This window comes from Cnephaeus nilssonii, assembly GCF_951640355.1.
Source record: "Cnephaeus nilssonii genome assembly, chromosome: 3".
Taxonomy (NCBI): Eukaryota; Metazoa; Chordata; class Mammalia; order Chiroptera; family Vespertilionidae; genus Cnephaeus; species Cnephaeus nilssonii.
This window is the reverse complement of record NC_137074.1, coordinates 59,574,407-59,602,219: the sequence shown is the minus strand read 5'-3', so window position 1 is coordinate 59,602,219 and position 27,813 is coordinate 59,574,407. Positions and strand designations below refer to the sequence as shown.

Sequence of the window (27,813 nt, the reverse complement as noted above, 5' to 3'; positions counted from 1 at the left end):
GATGCCTCCTCCCAATCACAGACCATCCTCCCCTGGTCCTGATGGTTCAAAGAATTGCTGTTGGGTTTTAAAGGGCCTCCGGCCAGCTGGGCTTGCAGACTGGGCCAGCACAGCACCGGGAGGAAGAGGCGGTGAGGGCAGCGAGGGCACCGTGAGTAAAATAATTTCACTCTGCAGGGAAGGCAGCTGGGCTCTCCTGTCTGGGCTGCTTTCTCAGGAGGGCAGCCAGCAGTCTGGAAAGGGAGGAGTTAATTTACTGTCTTTTTTTTTTTTTTTTTTTTGAATTTAGAACATTGTGACTGTTCTGTTCCCTTTACTTTCAACTATACAAATTGCTTTCTGGAACCCTTTGGCATTGCCCAGGGCTCAGAACTAAGATTAAACTTCTTCTGGGGCTGTTATCCCTCCACCCTGATTTCAACCTCAAATTTCCTCACAGAAAGGCTAAGGAAAATCCAAGAATCCTGGGAGAACCGGTGTCTCCTGATTAAAGTTCAGACAGACACCTTCGTGGACCCCTAGTTTCCTCGTGGAGTCAGAAGAGTAAAAGAAAATTTCAGGAAACTGCTCATGTTCTGAATAATCAGCCCCTTAGCCTAGCGGAGACAAAGTTTTATGGTCTCCTTGTCGGAAATCATTTGTTTCTGCCCACTCAGAACGGGGTTTGTGAAATAACTTACTCGGGTTTCTTCTCCACAAACAATTCTGTTTAATAAATGTGTCCGTTGAAATAAGTCAACAAATTTGCTTTATCTATGCAGTGTCATTTATATTCTTCCATAATTACTTGATCCATGAGAATCTACAGGTCCTAAATATACAGGGTGGGGCAAAAATGGGTTTACAGTTGTTTGTATGGAAAATAATACAATAATGAGTAAATAATAATAATAATAGAATAAACTCTGTGTTTCGTGTACTCACAACTATGAACCCAGTTTTGTCCCACCACTTCTGAGCACTTGAGATGTGGCTAGCACAGATAAAGACCTGAATTCTTACTTATTGAAATCCTTTGAATTTTAGTAGCTACTTGTTGCTACTAGGTACCATTTTGTTCAGAGCAGGTTTAGAGTTTTAAAGAAGAAAAACAAAGGATGCTGTGATCTGTGGGTGTCCTGGCCCTGGAGCAAGCACCTCTTTTCATCATTCCCAGGGACGCATCCCACCCTAAATTGAAGCAGACCAGCAATTGAGAGAAAACCTCCACACCCATTTTTATTCTCACCTCTAAGTCATAACCACTGTCTCCTCTTGTTCCGGGTTTCAGACTCCGGGCTAAGGCAACAACACATTGTGTTTCTCGCTTTCCTACCTCTCCTTTTATTTTCTTTTGTTAATCCAAATTTCTCTCGCATGAAATAGAGTTTGAGGTGTGGTCGATATTATTTGGTCCAATAAACTTAGGTGAAGACAAGAGGTAATGAATTTGAAAAAAAAAAAAATGATCTCACTCTTGGTGGGTGAGTTTCACTCATTCTTTGAAAATTGATTTGTGTAGTGAGTAATCGATGGTTTTTAGACCTGTTCAATGTGTCTGGAAACATCAACGCTACGGATATGAATAATATAACAACTGAATGAAGTCACAAGAAAAAAAAAGAAATAAAACTACAGCCTATGGAAAGAAACCTCTACTCCTCAGAACAAAAGAACTCCCCGGTTGTTGAGTAATTAAAATAGAGCATTTTGGTGCCAGGCCACCAGGCAGTTTCCTATAGGGTTGGGTTCACCAGGAACTGTTCCTTATGTGGAAAACATTTTGAGGTGAGCTGCATACTTTCACTAGGGGGCAATGTCATTTCTGAAGTGGACAGCTGCTACTATGCCCTCTGTCCTCTACCAATCCCACCTTTAAAAATTCGCCCCATCCCTGCCCGACCAGTGTGGCTCAGTAGTTGAGCGTTGACCCATGTACCAGGAGGTCACAGTTCAATTCCTGGATGGGGCACATGCTCAGGTTGCGGGCTCAGTCCCCAATTCAGGGAGTGCAGAGGGCAGCCAATCAGTGATTCTCTCTCATTATTGAGATCTCTCTCTCTCTCTCTCTCTCTCTCTCTCTTTCTCTTTCTCTCTCTCTCCCTCCCTCCCTCCCTCCCTCTCCCTCTCCTCCTCCCTCTCCCTTCCTCTCTGAAATTAAAAAATAAAAATTCATACCATCCCATCTGCATCCTTCCTAGCCCTGCCAGGTTAAAAAAAAAAAAAAAAAAAGGAAGAAAGAAAAGAAAATCAAATACATATGTGGGAAGTGCTGCTTTGAAAAAAAAAAAAAAAGAATGGAAAAGTCAAAACGTTTTCTAATTCAGGAGAAATCTGGATTTGAAGAGATTGGTCCACAAGAGAGAATGGGTTGGTAAGAGGAGCCATCTGGCGACAGGAAGGAAGAGGGGTCCTGTGGCAGAGCTGTAGGTACAATGGGAGCTCTCCAGGGCTCTCCTTTGAATGAAGGGTATAGGGAGCCTTTCTGGGTGTTTAAACGGGGAGTGAGATGAAATCAGAGCTGTGTTTTAGGACAGTGGCTCTCAAGACTGTCTGGCACTTAGAGGGCATGTTTGATTTTTTTGGAACACCACAAAGTGTTGATAAATTAAATTAAACATAATTAAGTAGATCACTTTGGCCTACATTCATACTTAGAAACTAGATTCTAGCTAGACAGGTGGTAACAAGCACCCAGATTTAAGAAAAATCTGTGAGAGAAAAATGCTTAAAATGACAAATTTTAATCATTAATTTGTCACCAAATTATGAAATGACTGCAATTATTTGGTTTTGGCTCAAAACATGTTGGCCCAGTAGGTGCAACATCTGTGCTCTGTAGGGTCATTTGAGAACCTCTGCTTCAGAAGTGCACCCTGGATGCACTGTGTGGAACGGAAACAGAAACCGTTGAGTCCATCGGAGCCAGAGTTAGGAGCAGTCGGTAGGAACTGGAAGGAAAGGGTAAAACTGTCTCAGGAAACATCAGAGAATGATCATGTTTGCTTCTATCAAAAATAGAAGTCAACCCAAACTGAGGGGTGTATTATTCAGGGTTCTTCACAGAAACAGAACAAATAGGATATGTATGTATATGTATGTATCCTATTTATTCTGTTTCTATGAAGAACCAAGAAAGAGACAGACACAGACACAGAGAGATTTATTTTAAGGAATTGGCTCATGGTGATTATGGGCAAGTCAGAAATCTGCATCCCGGCAGACTGAAAAGTCAGGTAAGAAGTTAATGTTGCAGCCTTGAGTCTGAAATCTGCAGACTGGAAACTCACTCAGGGTTTCTATGCTGCGATCTTGAGGAAGAATTGCCTCTTCTTCCGGAAACCTCAGTCTTTGCTCTTAAGCCCTTGGACTGATGGGCTTTAACTCAAAGTCTGACTTAAATGTTAACGCTATCTTAAAAAATATCTTCACAAAGATATCTAGACAGGTATGTGACCAAACAACTAGTTAAGTTGACAAATAAAATTGACCCTGACATAGTGTTCTTTTCGATACTTCCTTGTCATGCAGGCAGAGACAAAACGTAAGAAGTCATTAACCTCTTAAGGCACTATGACTACAGGCCCAGAGGACACCCTTTTTGTCCATCCCTTCTGTCCTCTCTCCATGCCTGTCTTCTCTGGGAAGGTCAACAAATTCAGAATTTAATAGCCATTGGTGTGAAACTTTATCAGAGTTTTTCTTTCTTTTCCTTTTTTTTGTAACCTATATAAGTTCATTAGTCTGGCCCAAGCACAAAAATATAATAGCTTTCAAAGAACTCTAAAAGGTTAGCCAGACCTGATTGTTTTCTTTCATAGAAATCGAGTTGCCTTTCCTCTGAGGGTATCAGGGCTGCAGCTCTTCCTGGAGGCCTTTCCAGCTTCTCTGCTACGGGAGCAAAGGCACTCGCCCCACTTCTCCAGGAGCCTTTCCTGGGAGCTTTCCTTTCGATGGGGTCTTTGATGCAGAGACTATGGAATATCAATTTACACATTTCAACCAGGGTTTTCCAACTTCACTCTTGAGTGTCTTCTAAATTCTTGGGTAACTTCTCTCTGAGCTCAGTAACTGCATGCTTCTTTCCTGTTGATTCTAGAATGGTGGTTTCCAAGCACTCTGGGGCTAGCCACGTGGTTAGGAAGTTTAGGGCTGATTAGGGGAAGCTCTGTGAGGCCCAGACTTCCTACTCTCATTTCAGCCAGATTTTTACCTATTTATATATAGTAGAGTTACATATTGAAATCATATTCCTTTTGAAAATATGGCTCTGCTTTAAAACAAAATTAAACCACTAGTTTTAGGTGCCTTCACCATGCAATAGTCTATTAGCTCTGGTCTGTCTGATTCAAGTAACTGAGGCAAAAGTAAAGGAAGTTAATATTGTACGGGTAATATTGTGTTAGAATTTCACATATAGTCTCATTTAATTTTCACAGTAACCCTTCTAGTTAAGTATTGCAATGTCCATTTAGAAATAAAGTTCAACAAATTGAGTAACTACCTGAGGTCACAAAACTGTTAAGGGATGGAGTTGAGATTCAAACTCAGGTCTGCCCAAAGCCCATGTCCTTTCCACCTCACCATACTCTAGCCAGCTCTGCAATGAAGGTCTAGGCAAAGTTTGCACACATATATTCATTCACCCATTCAAATACACATTTTTAAAAATTTACTTTATCTGCCCTTTAATTTAGCAAAATAATTTGCCGAGTGCCTACTATGTTGCAAGCACTGTACCACCTTGGACCTAGAAAGGCAAATAAAACAGGGTCCCAGTGCCTTCCCCTGCTTTGGAGACTCTTGCAGTGAAATGCAGGACAAGCCCTTCCTAGGTTGATACCAGGAGGAAAGAAGGGACAAGGGGAGCAGAACAGGGTCCTCCCTGAGGAATGTCTGCATCAGGGAGAAAACAGCCCCGGTCCAGAGGAGACAGAACCTCATCTCTGCATCACCTGGCCAAAGCCAGAGGGATGAGGCCGGATGGCGGGTGTTACCCGCTCAGGAATGCTGATGGAATGCACAGAGGGCCTCTCCCATACAGACGGGACGTGCTGCCTGGTACCTGACTCTGGCCACAACCCAAGCACAACTGGGAAGCTTTTTTTTTTCTCCCAAAGAGACTTCCCCTCCCTCCCCCCCCCCCCCCCAGAGTCCTTGGTGGTGGGACCATTTTTGCAGACCCTCCCTCCTAGGCCCCAGGGGTCACTGGTGGCCCTTGTTAAATATCCCCTGGTTATTATTCATAATTTCTTTTGCTTGTAAATAATTTTAGTGTTGCCAACCACTTCTGCATCTTTCATCTTAGTGGTCACAATCCCCTCAAGTACGTGTGTTTCACCCATTTGATAAATGCAGAAGTAGACACTGAGGGCATTGCCCAGGATCACACAGTAAGGACGGGCCAGGCTGGGGTCTGGATCCAGGTGTTGTGAGGCCGGGTCCAGTGTGCTCACCATGGGACCACGGCCGTGAGCCTAGCACCACAGCTGTGAGCCAGCCACTGGAAGCCTAGACCTGGCTCCCCTACCGCCCTCCCTCTTGACATCTGTGGCTGTTTGGAGGGTGGAACAAATGTTTTATGTTCCTTAGACACCAACCACATCTAAACATAGGTGGCCAAGGAGAGGCCATGAAATGTGGACTCTCACATTGACCTGTACATTTGTACCTTTTACATCCAAGGATTTCAGTCACGGGAGGTGGGTGATATACATCTGGACAGGTTTCCTGGGAAAACAAATGTGTGGGTTTGGGGCAAATGTGCAAACATTAGTGCAGTGCCAGGGGCTGAGGAGACAAGATCCTGGGGAAGTGATAGAAGAGAGGCCTGGTTGGTGGTTCTGACCTTTGCAGAGGCTGGATCGCCTGAGCAGGGAAATGTGTCTGCTCCCTCTGTTCCCGGGGTTGGCAAGGAAGTGGCCAGGTGTTTCTTTTTCTACTGAAAGTGCTAGCTGTGGGACAGGACTTTATAAGCTGCAACGTGTTAAGGAAATGATCCGGAGCCGGCAGACCTGAGTTTGAATGGCAGCTTTTGCATTTTCTACAATGTGGGTGAGCAAAGGGATCTCTTCAAGCCTCCTTTTCTTCATCTGCAAAATGACAACAAGGCAGGTTCGCCCCTAGACCAGTGGTCGGCAAACTCATTAGTCAACAGAGCCAAATATCGACAGTACAACGATTGAAATTTCTTTTAAGAGCCAAATTTTTTAAACTCAAACTATATAGTTAGGTACATTGTTATTAACTTAATTAGGGTACTCCTAAGCTGGCCTTTGCTATAAACTCAAGGGGCCAAAGAGCCGAATGTGGCTCGTGAGCCGCAGTTTGCCGACCACTGCCCTAGACCTTCCAGGAATAGGGTAGGTCTGCTCACACCTCGATTTTGACCCAGCGAGACTCATTCCACACTTCTGACTCCAGGACCCTAAGAGAATACATTTGTGTGGGTTGGTTGCTTTATCTTTCTTTTCTCTCTCTCTCTCTCTCTCTCTCTCTCTCTCTCTCTCTCTCTTCCTTTCTTTTAATTAAATTTATTGGGATAACATTGGTTAATAAGATCATATAGGTTTCAAGTGTACATTTCTATGATACATGATCTATATATTGATTGCATTGTGTGCCCACCACCCAAAGTCCAATCCTCTTCCTTCACCATATTTTTGGTCCCCTTTACTACCCTCCCCCTTCCCTCTGGTAACCACCATATTGTTGTCGTGTCTATGAGTTTCAGTTTTACATCCCACATCTGAGTGAAATCATATGGTTCTTAGCTTTTTCTGTCTGGCTTATTTCATTTAGCATAATATTCCCAAGGTCCATCCATGTTGGTGCAAATGACAGGATTTCATCTTTTATTACGGCTGAGTAATATTCCATCATAAGCCACTAAGTTCATGGTAATTTGTTAAAGCAGCAATAGGAACCTAATACAGATTTTGGTAAAAATACCAGCTCTCAGGTCTGTTGAGAGGATGATCATAAGTGCTGAGCATGTGGTTGTTAAATGACAGCTTTCAGCATCATTTTGTTACTTTAAAAAACAAGAGTGACTTTCTAAGTTATTATGTGCCGCTGATGTGAAGGGCCTGAAGGAGAAGAGGATGCATGGCAGAAAGGGAGAAAAATCTAGTGATCGGCAACTTCCGAACATCTTGTGCATCGATCCGCTCCTGCCTTACAGACATCCACCCACAGCCATACCTCCTGACATTTCCTACCACATGCTTGTCTGGATTTTCTCAACTCACTCTTCTTTTCACTCAAACCAAGCTCCTATATATCTCTTTCCTTCTCTTCTCCCTCTCTTATCTGCATTTTTCCACCCGAAGTCTGACTTACAGTTCTCCCAGAGTATCCAGTTGTCTCTCCCCCTTTTAAAACTGTGTGGCAGAATCGCCTTTGAGAAAGTATGGGTGTTACGGGACAGAAGTGGCTCACGGGGGCCAAATCCCTTTTCAGAGTCCCTCCAGCTCCTCTCTGGACCAATAAAGCCCCTCTCTGACCTTCTTCCTTTTCTCCACGGCCCTATTTCCCCCTTTATTCCCTGTGTGCAGTCAAGTTTGCCTTGAATAGTGTTGCTATAATTACACTTTGTTGAAAGAACAAATTGTGCATTTTCTGTTCTTTAGGCCCAACTAATCACCACAAATAGGCTGCCACCTGGCAAACGGGTGCCTACTCAGCAGTGGTTGATAATGGCGCTGAATTTGGCCTCCCCAGAATCTTGCCCTTTACTCTCTATACGTGTGTTGTCTGAACTTTTACCTTTCACGGTCTATTTACTTATGTCTCAAGTTCAGATGGTAACCCAACTGGTCAGGAGCAACGTCTGTGCATACCAGCAATGAGCTTTACGATGTGACCCACCCGGCTCCATGAGTAAAGCTCCCCTCGGTGCAGTTCGTGCATTGACTCCTTCCGGGCCCTCGGGCTCCTCTCAGTCTAGCGTGTAACAATCTCGGAAAGCATGAGTGACATTGTAAGCATGCGATGACATTTCCAAGCAGAAATAAATGAACGGCATTTCTAAGCAGAAACTACACCTAGGGGTCTTGTAACAATGGCCAGATTCTTCTATTTATTCAGCAAACATTGATGGAGGGCCCACTATGTGCCCAATTCTGAGCCAAAAACACATAAATGTTAAGTCTTCAGTTCTCACAGCTACTCAGGTGAATGGGAAAGGGAAAATATTTAGAGATGTTTAAGATTACTTGGAAGGTTGTTAGTACTTAAAAAAGAGAGTGTAACGATGAAGTTCAAATTTACCAAGGGCTGAGTCACATAAAAGGCTTGTCTCCCACTGATCTCCATACGAACTGAGACTTCAGCTAAACTGACTAGATTGCAATCTCAAGGGCTCCTGGCTCTTCCGGGCTCTAGTCCCCGACCTTCCCTTTACCTGGAATGTCACCCACCCACCACTAGTCTGCTTATCAAAAACCATACATATTCTTCGAGGCTTACAGCTCCCCTCCTCGGAACCTCTGCTTAGGGTCTTCCTAGCTGTATTATGACTCTTTAGACACATATCTCAGCTTCCCTACTGGAGCATAAAATCCTAGACTACCACTACCTCCCTGACATTTTATTTCTATGTATACCTCAAAACACAGCTTGTATCATTTAATACAATTTTATTTAAAGCATGAATGCATGAAGTGATTGGTTCATTAATTTAATTACTAAAACATGGAAAGATGTGGATGGCTCTTCTCAAGGTGATTCCAGGGCAAGAGCCAAACACTTACCCTTGTGTTCCTTCCAGAGAGTCCTAGGGGAGGGAGAAGCCCACTCATTTTCAGGGCCATACAAAGCACTAAGCCTGAGCTCTGGAGTCACACAGACCAAAATCTCCAGCCTAGCTCTTGCACATACTGGTTGTATAATGCCAGGAACTCAGTTTACCTAAATTAGAGCTTTAGTGTTCTCATCTGCAACATGAGCCTCTTCACCTTTTTCCCCTTTCTACCTAATTGGGTTATGAGACTTAGATGGCAGTATACACAGTACCCAGTGCAGTGGCATGTAGAAGGAACTAAGTATGCTAGTCCCTCTTTTCTCCCACTCCTCCTCTAAGGTAACGATGTACTTTTTTATTTGCTAATTACTGTTTTATGAATTTATTTTTTAAATTATCATTGACATAGAGTATTATATTAGTGTCAGGTGTACCGCATAGTGATTAAACATTTATCTACTTCACAAAGTGATCCCCACAATAACTCCAGTAAGCACTCACCGTACATAGTTTTTACAATAGAATCAACTCTGTCCCCTATGCTGTACATTCCATCCCCATGACTTATTTAATAAATGGAAATTTACCCTTCTTAATCCCCTCCCTTTTCCACCCTTCTCCCCTCCCCTTTAGCAACCAACAATTTGTTCTCTGATTTCACTTCTATGTGGAATCTAAAACACAAATGAACCAACAAAATGGGACAGAAACAAGCTCATAAATCCAAAGATCAAGTGCCAACTATTTTTGAAGATAACAAGATATTCTGAAAATAATGGTTTTTAACAACTGCCTGTAGTCCCTCTGGGAACCAACTGCTAACTCTGGTCAACCCTTTGGGTTTCATCCAAAGGCCCCTCCGTGAGCCTCAGCCCCACCCCGTCATCGCCACCTCAGGCCTGCCTTTGTTGACTTGTGGGACCTCAGTTCAACACTCAGAAGTATGCAGTCTGTATATTCCACACCTTATAGAACTCCTGAAAATACTAATCAGACTTTGGCAAGCTTGATTCTTTTTTTTTCTTTATAAAATTACAGTGATTACTGAGTTTAGTGACCAAATTTCCTCCATTGCTAAATGATGTCATGACTTTGGTTTGGATGCTTTGAAATGAGAAAGCAAAAACACCATTGTGTGACTTAGTCGTGTTATAAAACTTGCAGTGGTATTTGTCACCTGTGCCTATTAAGTTGTAACATTCTCAACTGTCTCCAGCTTGGGGGAAATCCTGAAGATGGCCAAAGACGACTCCACCATTCGTTGCTTTCAGGGCCTGCTGATTTTTGGAAATGTGATTTTTGGTGTAAGTAATGAGTATTTTTCCAGGCAATTCTGTTCTTTCTGTAATCATGATTTTAGATCAATTAAAAGGGGAAGTTTTTCCCTGGCTGGTGTGGCTCCGTTGGGTGTCGTCCTGTGCCCCAAAAGGTTGCCAATTTGATTCCTGGTCAGGGCACATGCCTGGAATATGGGCTCAGTCCCCAGTGAGGGGCATACGGGAGGCAGCCTATCAATGTTTTCCTCACAGTGGTGTTTCTCTACCTCTCTCTCTCCCTTTCTTTCTCTAAAACTTGGTTTTTAAAAATCTTTTTAAAAAGTAAAAGTTTAAAGGAAATTAATGATATAATTACTGGCTTCCTACATCTTTTCTTCAGTTTAAGAAATGTGTTAGTGAAATATACTAGCTCAAGTTTAACTTATAAATAATCATAGATAGCTATGTAATATATCAAAAGAATAGGTTGGAAAAAAATAAATATTTCCTTCTTAAGTTTAAAGCAGAGGAATGTAAAAGGGGCCGCGTTGGTCATGGTCGGCGTCCAAACACTCCCACCACATACCCGCTCTGGAGTTTCTTGCCTATTTCACCTTCATTTGATTTCATGGGACTCTGCTTTTAAGGCTGTTGGGGGCAAATGTTTGTGTCTGCTTGTTCTCACCACACAGAGGCCACTGAGGGATGTGAGAGTAGCTCAGAGGCCAGGCTGTGGGACACGCTGTGGTGGGAGAACAGGGAGGAATCAGGACCGCTGGCTCTGGGCCCAGCCCTGCTTCTGACTCCGTGTGACTCAGAAGGTGGGAAAGATAATCACCAAGGTTCTTTCCAGCTATAACATTCAGTGGTTTGCTGGCACTGATAGAGATGACCAGGACCAGTTACAATATTACAATCTGGGAATTTGGATGATGGTGTGGAGGTGGGAAATTATTGTCATACAAGAAGAAATTGTTTGAGTGGCTCATGCCCCAAAAACTTTATAATGGTCTGAAATTGGGTCTTTTCCCAAATAGCAATGAGAGCAACATATGGATGGAGGCATGCAACCAATTAGTAGGCTGGAAGGAGCTGTTTGATTTCCTGACAATGAGGAGTTTGAATCAGTTGCTGAAACCTATGCAGGGGATAGAGTCAGTCTCTCTTCTCCCCTACCCCCCACTTCTCCATCCCTCCCCAATGCTGCTCTCCCACCAGCCTGACAGAAGCCCTTCTGCCCGCAGATGTGTGGCATCGCACTGACCGCCGAGTGCATCTTCTTTGTATCCGACCAACACAGCCTCTACCCACTGCTTGAAGCCACTGACAACGATGACATCTATGGGGCAGCCTGGATCGGCATGTTCGTTGGCATCTGCCTCTTCTGCCTGTCCGTGCTAGGCATCGTAGGCATCGTAAAGTCTAGCAGGAAGCTTCTTCTGGCGGTAAGACCTTAAATCTCTCTGCAGTTGTCTCCTGGACCGATGTTGATGGATTGTTTCTTCTTCCCTGAGCACAATGCTTTCGTGGGGCAAGGGGAGCAGAGGGTACAGGTGAGATGGGAAAGGGAGGGGCAGACTCTCCCTGCAGTGAAGCGTGACCCAGTGGGGGAAGGATGCCTTCTGCTATCACAAGTGCAGAAGACTCCAGTATAGGGAACCCAAAGGGGAGACCCCCAGGGGTGACCCTGTTGAATACTTTCCAGACCTGTGCTTCTCCAACTGCATGCACCCAACTGGTACAGCCAAGAGTTAATAGGCCAAAGGACAGAGTGAGAACTTCATAATTAGATTTTTTTTCTGAACAATGAGAGATTTAAAATACTACTCTAGTATTAGTATTAAAACTTGGATACAAAATATAGGATTTAAGATTAACATATAAAATCCAAAATATGCATGAATTTTTCAGAGAAAACAAGCCTTTTCTGACACTTTTTAGCTCAAGGCCAGTGATTTTGTGTGTTGTCCTGTGCTCACAGTGTTTCGCATTCCCTCTGCTTTCCAGGGATCCCAGAAGAGCTTGATGCACACGGCCTAGGGTACAGCCTCAGCTCCCACCTACCTGCGGAGGCTCTGACTCTGGGCTCCTACAGAGGCTCTTTGGCCCCAAACCACATGTCCTGACTTTGCAGAGAAAGTAAATTTGAGATATTTTGCAAAAACCGGCAGATCTAAGAACCCTGGGCACTGGGTCAAGACCTTTATTCTCTGCCCCCAGGCTCAAGACTGTAGTTTCTCACACTGTGATGGGGTCCACCCCCAAGGCCCCATCCTGAAACAACTCTCCTACCCCAAGGCTGCCGGACCTGAGTTCCATGTTTATGGAACCAGTCCGGCAACTTAGATGCTTGTTGGTTCACTCCTGTGCTCTGACCTTGTCCTGGCACCCAGGGAATGCAGACCATTTACATTCTCTGGTTCCTTAGTGTGAGTTAGTTCCAGGCAAAAGCCCCCACTTTTGGAGGGTGGGGAAAGGAATGCAGGGAAAGGTAGGGAGGGACAGATGTCCCTAGAGACATGCTTCAGCTGCATCTCAGTCTCACTGTGGGCCAGTCATGTGTGCCTGACGTGGCCAGGAGAACTGAGCCGGGAGAGAACACTCTTCACCACGCCCCCAAAGAGAAGGAGCAGGACACCCTACCAGGGGCTGACGCAGAAGACATCTGCACCCCGTGCCTCCTTCCCAGAGAGTCTCAAGGGGTTCCTGAGCTTCTTTCACAGAAGCCAGCCAAGCTCTAGACAAAGAGCAAGACAGCAGCTAATACAGGGAGGAAAATGCTGTGAGGCCTCTGAGGTGCTCCTGCTGTTTACCCTCCAGCCGAAGCTTTCCTCTGGGCCTAGTGCTCAGGGGAAGAACAGGTTTGCCTGCGTTCTCCCACCAGCACTGACCTAGGTACCCCTCCCAGAACACAAGGTCTAAAAGTGTGTGTGCAGGGCTGAGGAAAGCAGACACAGAACTCTTGCAAATAGTCATCGTCCCAGATTCAGGGGTCATTTGTTGTTCAGGTATTTTCCAGACCTAAATAGAGGCAATGTGGTGTGAGGACCACATGTGCACATGTGTGCCACACACACATAAACACGCACACACACGTGTACACACATCAGTTCATTCTCTTATATTTGTTTTTCTCAGTTAAAATAGAAATGCAGGAGACTGGACTGAGAAAGCTCTATATTCAGTGGGCATTTGTTCTCTGAGGAAAAGGAGAGAATTGAACTGATTAGCACCAAGTCTTGCTCCAAGCAGCTGATCAACAAGGGTTTGTTGAATAACCATGTGAATAATTGGATGATTGCCTGGCCAGTGTGGCTCAGTGGTTGAGCATCGATCTATGAACCCAGAGGTCACAGTTCAATTCCCGGTCAGGGCACATGCCCGGGTTTCGGGCTCAATCCCCAGGAGGGGGCATGCAGGAGGTATCATAGATGTTTCTCTATCTTTCTCCCCCTCTCTTTTCCTCTCTGAAATCAATAAAAATAAAATTTTAAAATATTTTAATAAATAAATAATTGGATGATTATATTTATATGACTATACAGGGGTGGACAAAGATAGGCTTACAGTTGTGAGTACATGAAACACGGTTTATTCTTGTATTATTATTATTGTTGCCCTACTTTTGTCCACCTCTGTACTGAAAAAACAACAATTATTTGTTTTAAAAAATCTTCCCTTGGAAGTAAATGTAACTCTTTTTTTTTTCTTTTCTTTCCTTCCAGTATTTCATTCTGATGTTTATCGTCTATGGCTTTGAAGTGGCATCTTGTATCACAGCAGCAACACAACGCGACTTTGTGAGTAAATCCCAAGAGCATAGAGCAAAATGATCATGCAGATCATCATTATTATAATAAGATAACAGTTAACATGTATTAAGCTCTTACTCCACACCAGGCACTCTAGTATGCACATTAATAATCCTGTATAATAAAAGGGTAATATGCAAATTGACTAAATGGTGAAACGACCGGTACACCCGTGGCCCCTCGCCCCAGCTGGCCCGCCCCTGAGGGCCCTCATTGGTTGGGCCAACTGGAACCCTCCAGTGCATGAATTCGTGCACCAGGCCTCTAGTAAATATATAATTTTACTTAATCCAAATAATAACCCTATGAAATGGGTATTATCACTATTGTCAATTATAGATGAAAAAAAATGAGACCTAACAAGGTAAAGTAACTTGTCCAAGGTTACACAGCTGGTAAGTCAAAGGCAGGAATCCTGAGTCCAGGCAGTGTGACTCCCAGGGTCCAAGCTTGTAACCCCATGCTCTTCACCACTGTGCCATGGCCACTGTTCCCCAATAGGACAATCACCAATCACCACATCTAAAACTTCCTCTCAATTCAGCATCCTGCTTTCTTTTCTTTTCTCCAATCCCTAGCCTGAGCCACCCTGCAATGCCTGTCCACCCCGGTCTCCCGGGGATTTCTTTGAAGATGGGGATTTCTCCCTACATGGGGACTTCAGCCAAGCCACCCAGAGCATCCTCATACTCACCCATGCCCCTTAAGTTCCTCTGAGCACAATATTTACTCCAGGAGACTGTTCAGTGCCCACAGCAATGGGCCAAGCAAATCACTTTGCCTCCTCGGGGGTAAGTGTGCTAACGAACGAACTCTCTTGTATTGCCTCCTCCCTCTGTAGTTCACGCCCAACCTCTTCCTGAAGCAGATGCTGGAGAGGTACCAAAACAACAGCCCTCCAAACAACGATGACCAGTGGAAAAACAATGGAGTCACCCGAACCTGGGACAGGCTTATGCTCCAGGTCAGTGGTCGTCAAACCGCGGCTCTCGAGCCACATGCAGCTCTTTGGCCCCTTGAGTGTGGCTCTTCCACAAAATACCATGGCCTGGGCAAGTCTATTTTGAAGAAGTGGCATTAGAAGAAGTTTAAGTTTAAAAAATTTGGCTCTCAAAAGAAATTTCAATCATTGTACTGTTGATATTTGGCTCTGTTGACTAATGAGTTTGCCGACCACCACTCCAGGTAATACCTGTGATCATGGGAAGATGCCATTTTGTGCCCAGAAAAGTCCCCAAGGGTGTTTGTATGGCTGGGAGTGAAGTCAAAGGGTGGGGAACGACAGCCACTAAGGGGATTTCCTTCACAAAGGGACTTGACGTAGGCAAGTGCATCTAATACTCTTATTTACCAGCAGGGGACAGGAGGTGTACACATGACTCAGAGAGATCCCTGGATCTACATTTATTTCAAGCCATGATGTTGATTAGCTTGCATGGATAGGGATAATGACATGTTCAAGAAATTTAGATTAATCACACACTTTGCCTCTTAGAATTCAGGCATCACTTACATTAAAATGAAAAGTGTTGCCTCCTCTGCCTCAGTGAACTCAAGTGGCAGTCACTGTCTATTTGCTTATTTAGTGCCTTCTCACACCTCCATGGACCAGTCCTGCTAAGGACCAAGGGTCATGACTTGACTTGATCACCCAGTTGTCTCTACCTCATATCCAAGTTTACCTCAAATGTCATAAAAATCCAAGTATTTCAGAATATTACCACCTCTCCATTGCTGTACGTATATAAATTATTATCCCCTACACAGCCCAACTCTCACACTGCTCCCAAACCCCCACCCCTAACACCACCCCAACACCAACATTTCACAGTCTGTCATCAGTAAACTCTCTCATGGCCTCCAGTTCTTCTTTGAATTCTCTCACTCTCCATTCTATACTTTCTTTCATTTATTTTAATATTCCCATTCCAATAACTTTTTTTACCCTCTTTGGACCTTCAATTCATTGGCCACTTTTTCACTTTCCGTCATTCTCTTGTTAGCAAGAATTAAGCTCCTCAAATGAAAATGTGAATGTTCACACATTTGAAAATTCCATTTACCAACTTCTTTAAAATCCAGTCTGAAATACGCTTGACTCAAACTTAACCATCTTTGCCCAAAATGCTCAGGTCAAAATACAGGATAATTATTTTCTTTGGTAAGATATTTTCCACAATCCACTGGCAAAAAGGGACATGCTTTAAAGGTAGTTGATTTACGATCAAGTTTGCTTGAATATATTTATTGTAAAACTTGAGAGATGCCCATAGGTTTCATTTCTTCCCTTGAAGTATTCTAGAAGAATTTATAAAATGGAAGGAAAGTGTTATCAGTTGTGTTTTATCCTCCATCCTCAATTCTGTCCAGAGTGTAAGGAAGTTAGCTACGTGTTAATAGATCTTTCCTATGTAAAGGCACAGCTGTGTGTCACAGGCTTAGATTGTTTTTTCAGTTTATTTTCTCCCGTTATAAAAGTAATGCATATTTACTGCAGAAAAAATGTTAAAAATATAGAAAAGTAAAACAAAAAGAATTAGTCATAATTTCTTCACCACTAGAAATTTTAATTTTCTGATTCTCAATTTTTTCATATGTAATATGAGCCTAGTTATGCCTCTTTCACATTGTTGTATATAGACATTAGTATTGTATTTCTTAAGTATTAGTATTTATTGAGGGTTTACTATGGGCCAAGCAGAGTACTAAACATGTTATGTGTATTAACTAATTTAATTCTCACGACAGCTCTATGAGGTAGGTACTTTATCCCAATTTTACAATGAAGGAAATTGAAGTTTAGAGAGTTTAAATGACCTAGCAAATGTTACAAAGCCCATTCAGGGCTAATAAAGTAATAAATATAAAAATATTTTACAAACTCTAAAATATAAGTTATCGATACCTTCAGCTCTCATTGAGGCACTTTTAGTAAATGTAAATTATGGTACACTTTTTATATTGTCATTCTCCATAAACCTCAGCTGCTGCATTGATGGCTCTAATAAGGACCATGGAAGAGCATTTTGTATCTCTCATCTGCCCGCAGGACGGTTGCTGTGGTGTGAATGGCCCATCAGACTGGCAGAAATACACATCTGCCTTCCGGACGGAGAATAACGATGCCGACTATCCCTGGCCTCGTCAGTGCTGTGTCATGAACAAGCTGAAAGAACCTCTCAACGTGGATGCCTGCAAACTAGGCGTGCCTGGTTATTATCACAGCCAGGTGAGTCCCTTGTCCCACCCCCACCCCCCAACGCCTGCCAGGAGTTTCTTCTGCTCTTCATGAGCAACATACTGGTTACTGTAGGTAATCATCTCTCAGTAAGGAATTCTGCATTCTTCTTCCTAAGGCTTATGCTATTTTCTTCTCTTAGTAACATGTGAAAGCTGATCGAGGGCTGATGGGGGAAATTTTACATATAAAGTTAACAGAACGTGAGAATTGCAATAGCAAAATCCAACTTTGTTTAAAGGAAAATGATTTGTACAATGTATAGAAGTGGTGTCTCAAAAACTGTTTACATTAGACAAAGATTTGCTCTAGTTTTGCAAAATGTAAATTGGAAGGAATGATCTGCCAGTTCCAAAGCAATGAAAATTGCTGAGGGTAAATGCCGTAATTATATATCCACATTCCTTATTCAGTAATCATACAGGATAGTCTTAATAAAACGTTAGAATAATGATTTGGGTAGAAGGTAATTTACATACAGATGGTTTTTGAAAAGGTGTCTCCAGCATAATGAGGATGATATAATAATAATGGAAACTAACATTTACTGAGTACTTACCAAATGCCAGACACTGTTCCAAGTGCCATACATATATTAACTCATTTAATGCCCACAGGTATGATCCCTATTTTACACATGACGAACTGAAATGCAGACATTCCAGTGGGTATCTTGCCCAAAACCACACAGGGAGTGAATGGTAGTCAGGATTCAAATGCTAGCAGTCTGGCTCCAGAGCCCAGACTCCAAGCCAAGAAAGAACTTGGAAATATTCCCATAAAGCCCTGCAGAGAATCCTCACACATGTACAGTCAGCCTCTGAGATGCCATGCACTGCTTTGCAAGTAACCACTTGGAGGAAAGCTAGTTGTGTGCCAGTCTGTTAAATAATTGAGAAATGCCCGGCTCTTTAGTCTTGGAGTAAATAATAGAAAGTGCACCTCCAGCATGAAGGGCAGCCCTGCTGGTCATCCAGCCACACCTGGAAGGGCGCCTGGCCTAGGAATGGTCAAACTCATCAGAAAAGGACATGGTACAGATTATTTTGCAGAGTCATTCAAATCAACCCTCATTTAGTTCTTTAGAATCGTTTTAATCAGTTGTAGTCACACTGCTATAAAAATTAAATGTATTGCCTATAATTATAATGCACAATATAATTATCACTTTTGGGAGTCATAAAATGCTTTCAGTATTTCAACCCTGGAGCTGCCCTATGCTGATATATCTTGACTGGATTGCAACTGCATACAAACTGTATTATCTCCTTGAAAGGGACAGAAAAGGATGTTTGGCTTCAGATAATCATTTTATCTCAGAATAATACTATTATATCCTAGTAATGAGGTACCTCCACACCTGTTGTAACAACCCTTCTGGCAACCCCCTACCCCCTTACAGTTCCTTGGCCTCACCTTGTCCTTGTCATTTCCACCTCCAATACCCACCAGCTGCACAACTACAAACTCGTTATCACTCAACCCTGCTCCCCAAATTCCTGAATCCTGAAATTCCTCTCTCCAACCCTGACCCCCTGTGTTCCTACTTTCTCAATCTCACTCATCCTTCAACCTCAACATAATCTCTTATCTATTAATCCTTCCTAATTCTCCCCATCCCTGTTCCCCAGATTCTTACAAATAGGCCACCCTGGTGCCTCATATACCTCTCTTCTATTATTGCAGCTGACACCTGGAACTATATTATACTTATTCACAAGTCTGTTTCTCCTATTAGTCTCCTTGAGGGCCATGCATTATCCTATCTAATATAAGAGTAATATGCAAATTGATCATCACTCCAACACACAAGATGGCCACCCCCAGGTGGTCAAAGATGGCCACCCCCATATGGACACAGGATGGCCACCACAAGATGGCCGGCAGGGGAGGGCAGTTGTGGGTGATCAGGCCAGCAGGGGAGGGCAGTTAGGGGCAACCAGGCCAGAAGGGGAGGACAGTTGGGGGGGACCTAGGCCTGCAGGGGAGGGCAGTTGGGGGGGACCAGGCCTGCAGGGGAGAGCAGTTAGGGGCAACCAGGCTGGCAGGGGAGGGCAGTTAGGGGCAACCAGGCCAGCAGGGGAGGGCAGTTGGGGGGACCAGGCCTACAGGGGAGGGCAGTTGGGGGGAACCAGGCCTGCAGGGGAGGGCAGTTAGGGGCAACCAGGCTGGCAAGGGAGGGCAGTTAGGGGCAACCAGGCCAGCAGGGGAGGGCAGTTAGGGGCAACCAGGCCAGCAGGGGAGGGCAGTTGGGGGGACCAGGCCTACAGGGGAGGGCAGTTGGGGGGAACCAGGCCTGCAGGGGAGGGCAGTTGGGGGAGACCAGGCTAGCAGGAGAGGACAGTTAGGGGAGACTAGGCTGGTAAGGGAGGGCAATTAGGGGCAATTAGGCCAGTAGGGGAGCAGTTAGGCGTCGATCAGGCTGGCAGGAGAGTGGTTAGGGGGTGATCAGGCTGGCAGGCAGAAGTGGTTAGGGGCAATCAGCCAGGCAGGCAGGTGAGTGGTTGGGAGCCAGCAGTTCTGGATTGTGAGAGGGATGTCCCAGATTGGAGAGGGTGCAGGCTGCGCTGAGGGACACCCCCTCCCCCGTGCATGAATTTCGTGCACTGGGCCTCTAGTTAGTTCTATATCTTCACTACTTAGCAATATGCCTGACACAAAGCAAGCATTGATAAATGTTTGGTGGGTGGGCAAATTAAGAGGTGAGTGGTTCTGTTTTCAACATCCCTGTTGTCGTTTTTTCTATATTGTACAAGTGAATGTTAACAAGATTAGAGAAGTCATCATAAGTGTGGTAAGAATAGAAATGAACCAGAATTTTACAAAGCATGTCAGATGCAGATATGCATATTCTTGAATCATGGTCCATCTGCCCCAGAAATGCAAGTGTGCAAGTTTAAATCATTACACTCGAGAACGTTATGATGGATGGAGCTAAGAAAGGTCCAGGTACACACCACAGTGATGATAAAAAGGCACTAAATGAGAAGAGGTGAAAAAAACTGGGTTTTTATTTGTGAGTTCCATGAAGGAAAGACCCATTTCTGTCTTGTCACAGATGAATGCCCACCCCATAGCTTCATACAGATTATTGGACAAATGACCACCTCCCAGGTTTGTCAGGATGATCAAGTGAACAATAAATATGGGAGTGTTTGTGAATTATCAACTGTGTCAGATATGATATTTTTGTAATCATTACTTGAGATGATATTTGCACAAAGTTCTGAATTAAGTAAGGAAATGAGACCTTCGCTTAAAGGAGATTGGGGAAGAGGGTTCTAAACAAAGGAGGCAGCAAGTGCAAAGACCCTAAAGGAAGAGCATTCTTCACTTTTTGGAGGGACAGCAGTATAGCAAGGCCAGAATGAGCGAAGGAAAAGTGGAAGGCAAGGATGGATCAAGGTTTTGTGTGGACTGAAGCTTATAAAATTTGTGGAGCATGGTCCTCCTTAGGCAAAACAATTAAAAACATGCACAGCCCTAGCCAGTTTTGCTCAGTGGATAGAGCATCGGCCCACAGACTAAAGGATCCCAGGTTCAAATCCAGTCAAGAGTACATACCTCAGTTGCAGGCTTGATCCCTGTGCAGGAGGCAAACTGATCAATGTGTCTCTCTCACATGGATATTTCTCTCTGTGTGTCTCTCCCCCTCCACTCTCTCTCTTTCTAAAAAAAATCAATGGAGAAATATCCTCCATGAGGATGAACAACAACCAAAAAATAAATAAAAATGCACACAGGTGCAGGGCTTTGAAAGGGTCTTGCAAATGAGCAGCCCTGCAGCTCAAACTCACTAGCTCTGCAGTAAGACAGCCTCTGGCAGTGAAGCTGGTTTCTCTCTCTGTTCCCCCAGCTTCTCGATTCTAGAGATTCTACGGTATGGAAGGGCCATATCATCCAGTGCCTGTGGGCCATTGTGAGGGCTTGGGATTTCACTTGAAAGGTGATGGGAAGCCATTGGAGGGTTTTGAGCTGGTATGCAAAGTGATCTGACTCATGTTTTTCAAGGATCCCTCTGGCACCTATGAAGACTAGTAGAGTGCCCAGAGTGGACTCAGTCCCCGGGAAGACCAGTTAGAAGGCTATTATAGTGATCCTGGAGTGAGGACCAAGCTGGTAGCAGGAAGTAATAAGTGTCTGGATTTGAGATATACTGTAAAAGTAGATTCAACGGATTTGCTTAAGTATTTGAAGTCAAATAAGAGAAAAATAGTTAAGGATAATTTCAAGAGTTTTCATTTGAGCATTTAGATGACTGGGAGTACCTATGACATAGATAGAGAAGAATAAATTGGGGAGAAATCAAGGCATAGCAAAGGCAGGGCATGCCAATGGATTAACAAGGGACTGGGGCAGGGGCAGAAAGGACAGAATCTCAAGTGGCCACCTGTAGCCTCTAGAGGGAGCCTAAACTTCAAGGTCAGCCATTCGAGGACATTTTCCTGTGAAACTCTGTGGTTCAGGGAACCAGCTGTTTTTTGCATTAAGCAAAGAACATTCCCAGGGCTTTGTGGAGGGCAGTCAGAGAGCAGGTTTAACCCTACATGTGTGTATCACTCCAGCACTTTGCATAGTGACTAGAACAGAGTGTGCCATATGTGAAAACTTACTGGATTATGGCATGCATGAATAAATAATTTGATTAATAAAAAAATGAATCATGCTTTTGCATGCACACCAAGGCTCTTCAGGGTCTCACTAGAACCAATAAATATATGTTGAAATATGATGATAAGTGAAAATTTAGAAAGCATGATACAGGGGTCCCTTTAATGATTAAAACAACAACAACCTCTGATTTTCATAGAACAGAACACTTTTATTTAAAACTAAACAAATCAAAAAGCAACTCTGCTCTTGAACAAATCAACAGTAAAATCTTTTGGAAAGGAAAAAATTCAAATTTTATTAAGAATACTTTACATTACACACATATTTAATGCGAAAAAAAATGTTAAGCTAAAATAGCAGCTCAGCTGGTGTGGCTCAGCAGTTGAGTGTCAACCCATGAACCAAAAGGTCACAGGTTTGATTTCCAGTCAGGACACATGCCCGGGTTGCACGGGCTTGATCCCCAGTGGGGGGCATGCAGGAGGCAGCTGATCGATGATGTTTCTCTTTCATCAAAGTTTCTGTCTCTCTATTCCCTTCACATTCTCTCTTTTGAAAAATCAATAAAGGAAAAAATTAAAAAAAGAAAAGAAAATAGCCACACCTTTAAAAAAAAAAGCTTTAATCAGAAGTAATTACAGAAAAATAGCATAAACCTTTGCTGGTTAGATTGAATGATAAAGACACAAGTACATGTGATATAGAGGAGTTGTCCAACAGGATTATTTCTATTCCCCGGGCAAAGTACTGTTAATAACTGGCTGTCCATGGGGATGTGGAAATAGCCTGGTCATGTTAAACTGGACTTTGATTCACATAGCAGTCACTGCCCCACCCATCTCTTACATCTTTTTTTTTTTTTTTTTTCCTGGCTCCTCTCACACCGATGTGGAATTGCCCGCTCCTCCAGGGCTGCTATGAACTGATCTCTGGACCAATGAACCGACATGCCTGGGGGGTTGCCTGGTTTGGATTTGCCATTCTCTGCTGGACTGTGAGTATTTCCTGGCACATGCTTTATTTCTGAGAGGACGATGATAAGGAGAGACTTTGAGATTGCCCTTCGTTAGACCAACCTCACTAGACTGGAAACCAAACCTTGGACCCGAGAGCTAGTCAGGAAACTGCTGGCACCTGAGCAAGGAAAGCAGAGTCCCTTAAGAGGTGGGGAGTTACCGTCCCTACCAGGAAAAGGATGTATTCTGTTAACCAGATCCTTTCGGTCATTGCCTACTCCTCCAGGTCTCAAATCTCATTAGCTCATTATGGTGAGGTATCAAAGACTGCCATCTATCTAGATGGCTCCCGCCAGACACTGATCTGCCTAGCTCTGCCCAAAGAGCTGCCTCGGCCAGTTTCACCTGTCCCACTGCCCGAGTTATGAGTTATTCGATGCACAGGCAGCAAGAGGGCGGAGCAGTGGCTCTCAGCCCTGGCTGCACATGAAAACCTCCGGGGGGGAGCTTGAAAACCCAAAGCATGCCAGGAACCCAACCTCTGAGATGCCAATTCAGTTGATCTAGGCCCTAGATTCTAGGGGTAGGGTCCAGAAATTTTTTTTTTTTAATTTCCAGATGATTCTAATTTGCTGTCAAGATGAAGAGTCATTGCATTAGGGAAGCAGTCCCAGATTTTTGGTGTCAGGACCCCTTTACTCTCTCAAATTATTGAGGTTTCCAAAGAGCTTTTGTCTGTGGGGGCTATCTCTATCGACTCTCACACTATTGGAGAGTAACACAGAAATGTCAAAATACCTATTAATGCATTTCAAATAACAATAAAAAAACAATTGCATGTTAGCATTAACAACACACTTTTCTGTGGGAAAAATGACCGTTTTCCTAAACAACTAAGTAGTGATCAAGTGGCATTGTTTTACATTTTTTTAAAGCCTCTTCAGTGTGTGGCTTAATAGCAGACAGATAGATTCTCATATTTGTTTTTTCAGTCCATCCGTTACAATATGTTGCTTAGGTTGAAGGATTTGAAATTCCTCACACTGATATGTGGTTGGAAAAAAAAACAAACCAGAATGTTTCAATAGCCTTACCTAAAGATAAATGTGAGTTTTCTTTGGTATTACCCAAAACCTGAAAAGTAGTATTCTGAGGGTTAGTTGCCATATGGAATCTAAAACTATGTCAACAAACTTTTCAGACTCTGTTCCATTAGGATACATTACATTGGTTTGGCTTGTATTTGGCATATGTCTTTTGCCCGATTCTATAACATTGATTATCTGTGAAAATACTGGTTCATGGTGTTAAGTAGATCTTCCAAATGTTGGTCAATTTCTTTCTGCAGTACTAAAAAATCTCATTCACTGATATTGCCACTTTAGAAAAGAGCTTAAGCATTGGGATGCTATCAAGCTTGTGGGGACAAATACAAGTTTTATGATTTTTGTTGGAAAGCTCAAATTTATCACTCTCAACAAATATTGTCAGTTTTCTTCCCTCAAAGTGACAGATACCCAACTCTGAACAACCAAAGCTTTTCTGTTAGTCATTTTTTCAAGTAAAAATGGTGTTCCATGAAAAATAACCAATTCAGGGCACAACTCAAACAATCACCTAAGTGCTTTTCCTCAAGACAACCATCCTATTTCAGTTTGCAAAAAAACTGCTTTATGCATGCTTCCTTCTTGTCCTACAGAATGTCAAAAAGATGTGTACTCAAAGGTGAACATTTAATAAAATTAGTAATTCTTACTGCTCCGTCAAGGACTATCTCAAGTAAAACTGGCTTTAAAAAAAAAATCTTTATTGTTGAGAGTATTATAGTATACATATATGCATTGCCCATGGACACAGATAATGGAGTGGTGAAGGCCTGGGTGGGGTGGGAACTGAGTCAGGGGGAAGTGTTTGAACAACTGTAATATTCTCAACAAAACTGGCTTTTTTTCTGCAAGTGCATAGCAGTGAGAATGCAATGACAACTAATACAGTTTAGTGCCTCTGCCTTGAATTTAGCTAAGATGCCAGCAGTTTTACCTTCCACTGCCTCTGCACCATCCATTTAAATGTGAAAACAGTGAAAAGGACAAATAAATTATTAATATTGTTACGCAAATATTTTTGCTTCGTGGACCCCTAAACCGGCCCATCAGGTGTTTGTGCACCACGCTAAAAAATGTTGGGTTTGGGGTGGGAAACTGGGTGAGGCAGGAAGGAGGAAAAAAGCACCTCCTTGGAGAAGTTTCTATGATCCCTCAGACACACCGCACACACCTCTGGCTGGGAACTGCTCCTCTTTGAGGTGTTTGTCTCTGCCCCAAACCTGGCAACCAGCTGCTTTGTGTACCCCAGTGCCTAGCAGGGCCTACAGTAAGTGCTTGAAAACCCTTTGAATGAGTAAAAAGTTGTAACAGTGAAGTTTCTACTGTGACATGTTAGCAGGAACTATATGGGCTAATGTTTAAAGGCTTTTGAGGATCTTAGAACTCCAGTCCAGTTGAAACCTTTGATATTTCTTCAATCATCAAGTGGACGTGACTCTGGATTGGGGAAATCCCCTTGACATTCAAAATAAGAAAGGGAACCAGATCTACTGAAGGCCTGCTAGAGACAAGGCATCATGTCACATCCCCACAACAGTAGCTAGATAGGTAGCCAGACTCCTAGCTGACAAGGAATAAGAAATTCAACAGGGTTCTTAAGAATTGTGCTTAAGAAGAGCTCCTGGGCACGTCCAGTTCACGGCCGCTCACGGAGGCCCTCCCACAGTGGTTCCCCAGACAAACCCAGAGGCTGACTGCCTGGGCTTGACCCCCAGCTTCACCACCTACTAGTTCTATGACCTTGAGTACAAGTCACCTAACTTCTCTTTGCCGCAGTTTCTTCATATGGTTTTGGAAGCGTTGAATTGAGTTATATGTGTAGCAACTAGAACGGTGCCTGATGTATATAGTAAGTTATCAGTAAACATTAAACACTATTATTATTACTTCCTTTCTCATTTAATCTCCTCACTCTGGGATTGGTGAAGATGTTATGAGATTACTTTGCAGATGCAGGGAGTGAGTGGCAGGTCTGCCACAGAACCCAGATAGCCTAAGCCCTTATCTGAGGCAAATTCTTGAGTTCTTGGGGGCAGCTGTTCCAGGTCACAAGCATTTTGGGGAAAAGAGAGAGTCCCCTGGGAAGAGAAGTTCATACTAGAAGCAAGAAACTCATATTCCAAAATGATACAGACTAGAAGTAGGAATCTACTAGAGGGTAATGAGTCCTGATGGGAACAAGGAAGAATTTCCCAGGGGGGTCTAGTTTGACATAGAAAGGACTGACGTTGCTTAAGGGAAGATTACCCTTAAAAATCTAGTGTCAAAGCCTGAATGAACCTAACATCACTTTTCCCCAAGTATGAGATGTTCCTAAACCAATTCCCTATTTTTTTTTTCCTGTCTTTTATATTCTAGTTTTGGGTTCTCCTGGGTACCATGTTCTACTGGAGCAGGATTGAATATTAAGAATACAGTGTCACCACAGTCCCACCTCCCCCACGGACTCTGGATTCGGTGCTGGAACTGCTCTCTCCTAATATTCCACGCGTGCCCACAGGAACCTGTGTTCTCCCTCGAGCTGCCGCGTCAGTGGGTATGGGGTCCTTTAGGCTCTCCGACTCCTGGAATTCTCCCCACTTGCGTTTTCACCCTAGGAATTTGCAACATTTTTATGGACTGTAAGAGAGGGAGGATTTGGAAAGTAGGTAATAATGTCTCCCATCCCTGTTTAGTGTTAATTTGGGGGCATAAAGACATTCACAGGAACCTGTGCTATCCCAGCCAGCCAAGTCCATGTTTAGACAACAAATCTGCCTGTATTTCTCACTGCTTCCTACAAGACACCTTCAAAGACTTTCATTCATCTCAGTGTTGTCCATGTGAAAGAACTAAGGAAAAGGTGCCGAAATATGTATTTTGCCTTTTGTTCTGTGGAGACCTGGGTGATCCTTTTAATGCTACCTTGGGATCCTTTTACTCTCCAGGACAATGCCCAATCTTGAGTTAACAATGGCTGATACTTCCTCTCAGATATTGGAGAGTGACATATGTTTAGTAGCCTCAACCTCCCATTAGATAAAAGTATGTAGACTTCCTGGGACAAAGTGGAGGCCTGTTTTATATGGAAACACCTTTCAAATAGAGGAGAAGCAAGCCAGCTGTTAGATAGGGGATTTATGGTGATTTGTGTTTTCTGTCAAAATATTTCTCTTCTGAATTATTTCTGGCCCTGAAGGAAATTCATGTAATTCAACATCTGTCTTATAAAAGAAAGAGGGCTTTTACATATGTTCATTTTCTTTTGTTGTTATTCCTGGGCATTGAAGTTTAGGCGATGAGGACTCGATAAGGGCGGGTTTCCTGTTGGACACCAGTAACCCTGCTGTGCAGGTAAATGGTTAGAACTTCTACGTTTACCTTTACTTTTTGCTCCTGCTGCACTTAAGCCCAGAAGTGGTCATGGAGCCGCTGCTCCTCAAGTCCTTTGCCTCCTGCGCTTGGAAACATCTCTGACTCGAGCTACTAACTGTCTCCTATGAAGAAAATGTGCCTGTCACTTTAAGGTCCTACTCCCGGCCACTCAGTCACAGGGAGTGCCCCAATACCATGACCCGACCAGGTTCCTGTGCCTTAGGCTGAGCCCTGGGCCAGGGAGAGACAAGAGAGGAGCAGAGGGCAGCCTCCGCTGTACGCCCGAGGGTAAAGCTGAGGCCGCAGCCTGACTCGTGATTCCCAGGATAGGGGGCTAAATAAAAGCTCATGTCCTGACACACATCCAGCTAGTCCTGGCCCTGGCTCACCTAATCTTCCAGGACAGGGCTTGGGTGTCAGGATAAATGACACGTACACTTGGCTGACAAGGTTCTGTCTATGGTCTTTTAGAAGAGGGGAGGAGTGAGAAGAAATGTATTCCGGGCAAAGCTTTGACAGGCCTCTCTCCCGTCTCCCTTTCCACACTCGCTCCCGTGTTCTGGTGGCTTCTCTTCCACTGCTGACTGGGTTTTCCACTGTCCTCCTGCTCTCCACTGGCTGAGCAAACGCTGCCCACTCCTGCCTTGCCCTCCAGGGCTTCACGCTTCACACACAAAATTCCATCCTCCTCGTGATTTGATCTCAGCTAGGAAAAAGCAAAACCTTTTTGAAAACTAATTCATTCTAAGGGGTGA

The 27,813-nt window shown here is 43.7% G+C and overlaps 1 protein-coding gene across 1 annotated transcript; it reads left to right on the top strand.

Moving 5' to 3' along the window:
* The first annotated feature begins 2 nt into the window (after positions 1–2).
* Positions 3–27,541, top strand: UPK1B (uroplakin 1B). The gene is made up of 8 exons (XM_079766265.1): positions 3–151; positions 9,939–10,026; positions 11,223–11,423; positions 13,704–13,778; positions 14,632–14,754; positions 16,840–17,019; positions 22,553–22,636; positions 26,063–27,541. The coding sequence occupies exons 2-8, from the start codon at positions 9,958–9,960 to the stop codon at positions 26,111–26,113; spliced, it is 783 nt and encodes a 260-aa protein (XP_079622391.1). The 5' UTR covers positions 3–151; positions 9,939–9,957; the 3' UTR covers positions 26,114–27,541.
* The last annotated feature ends 272 nt before the right edge of the window (positions 27,542–27,813 follow it).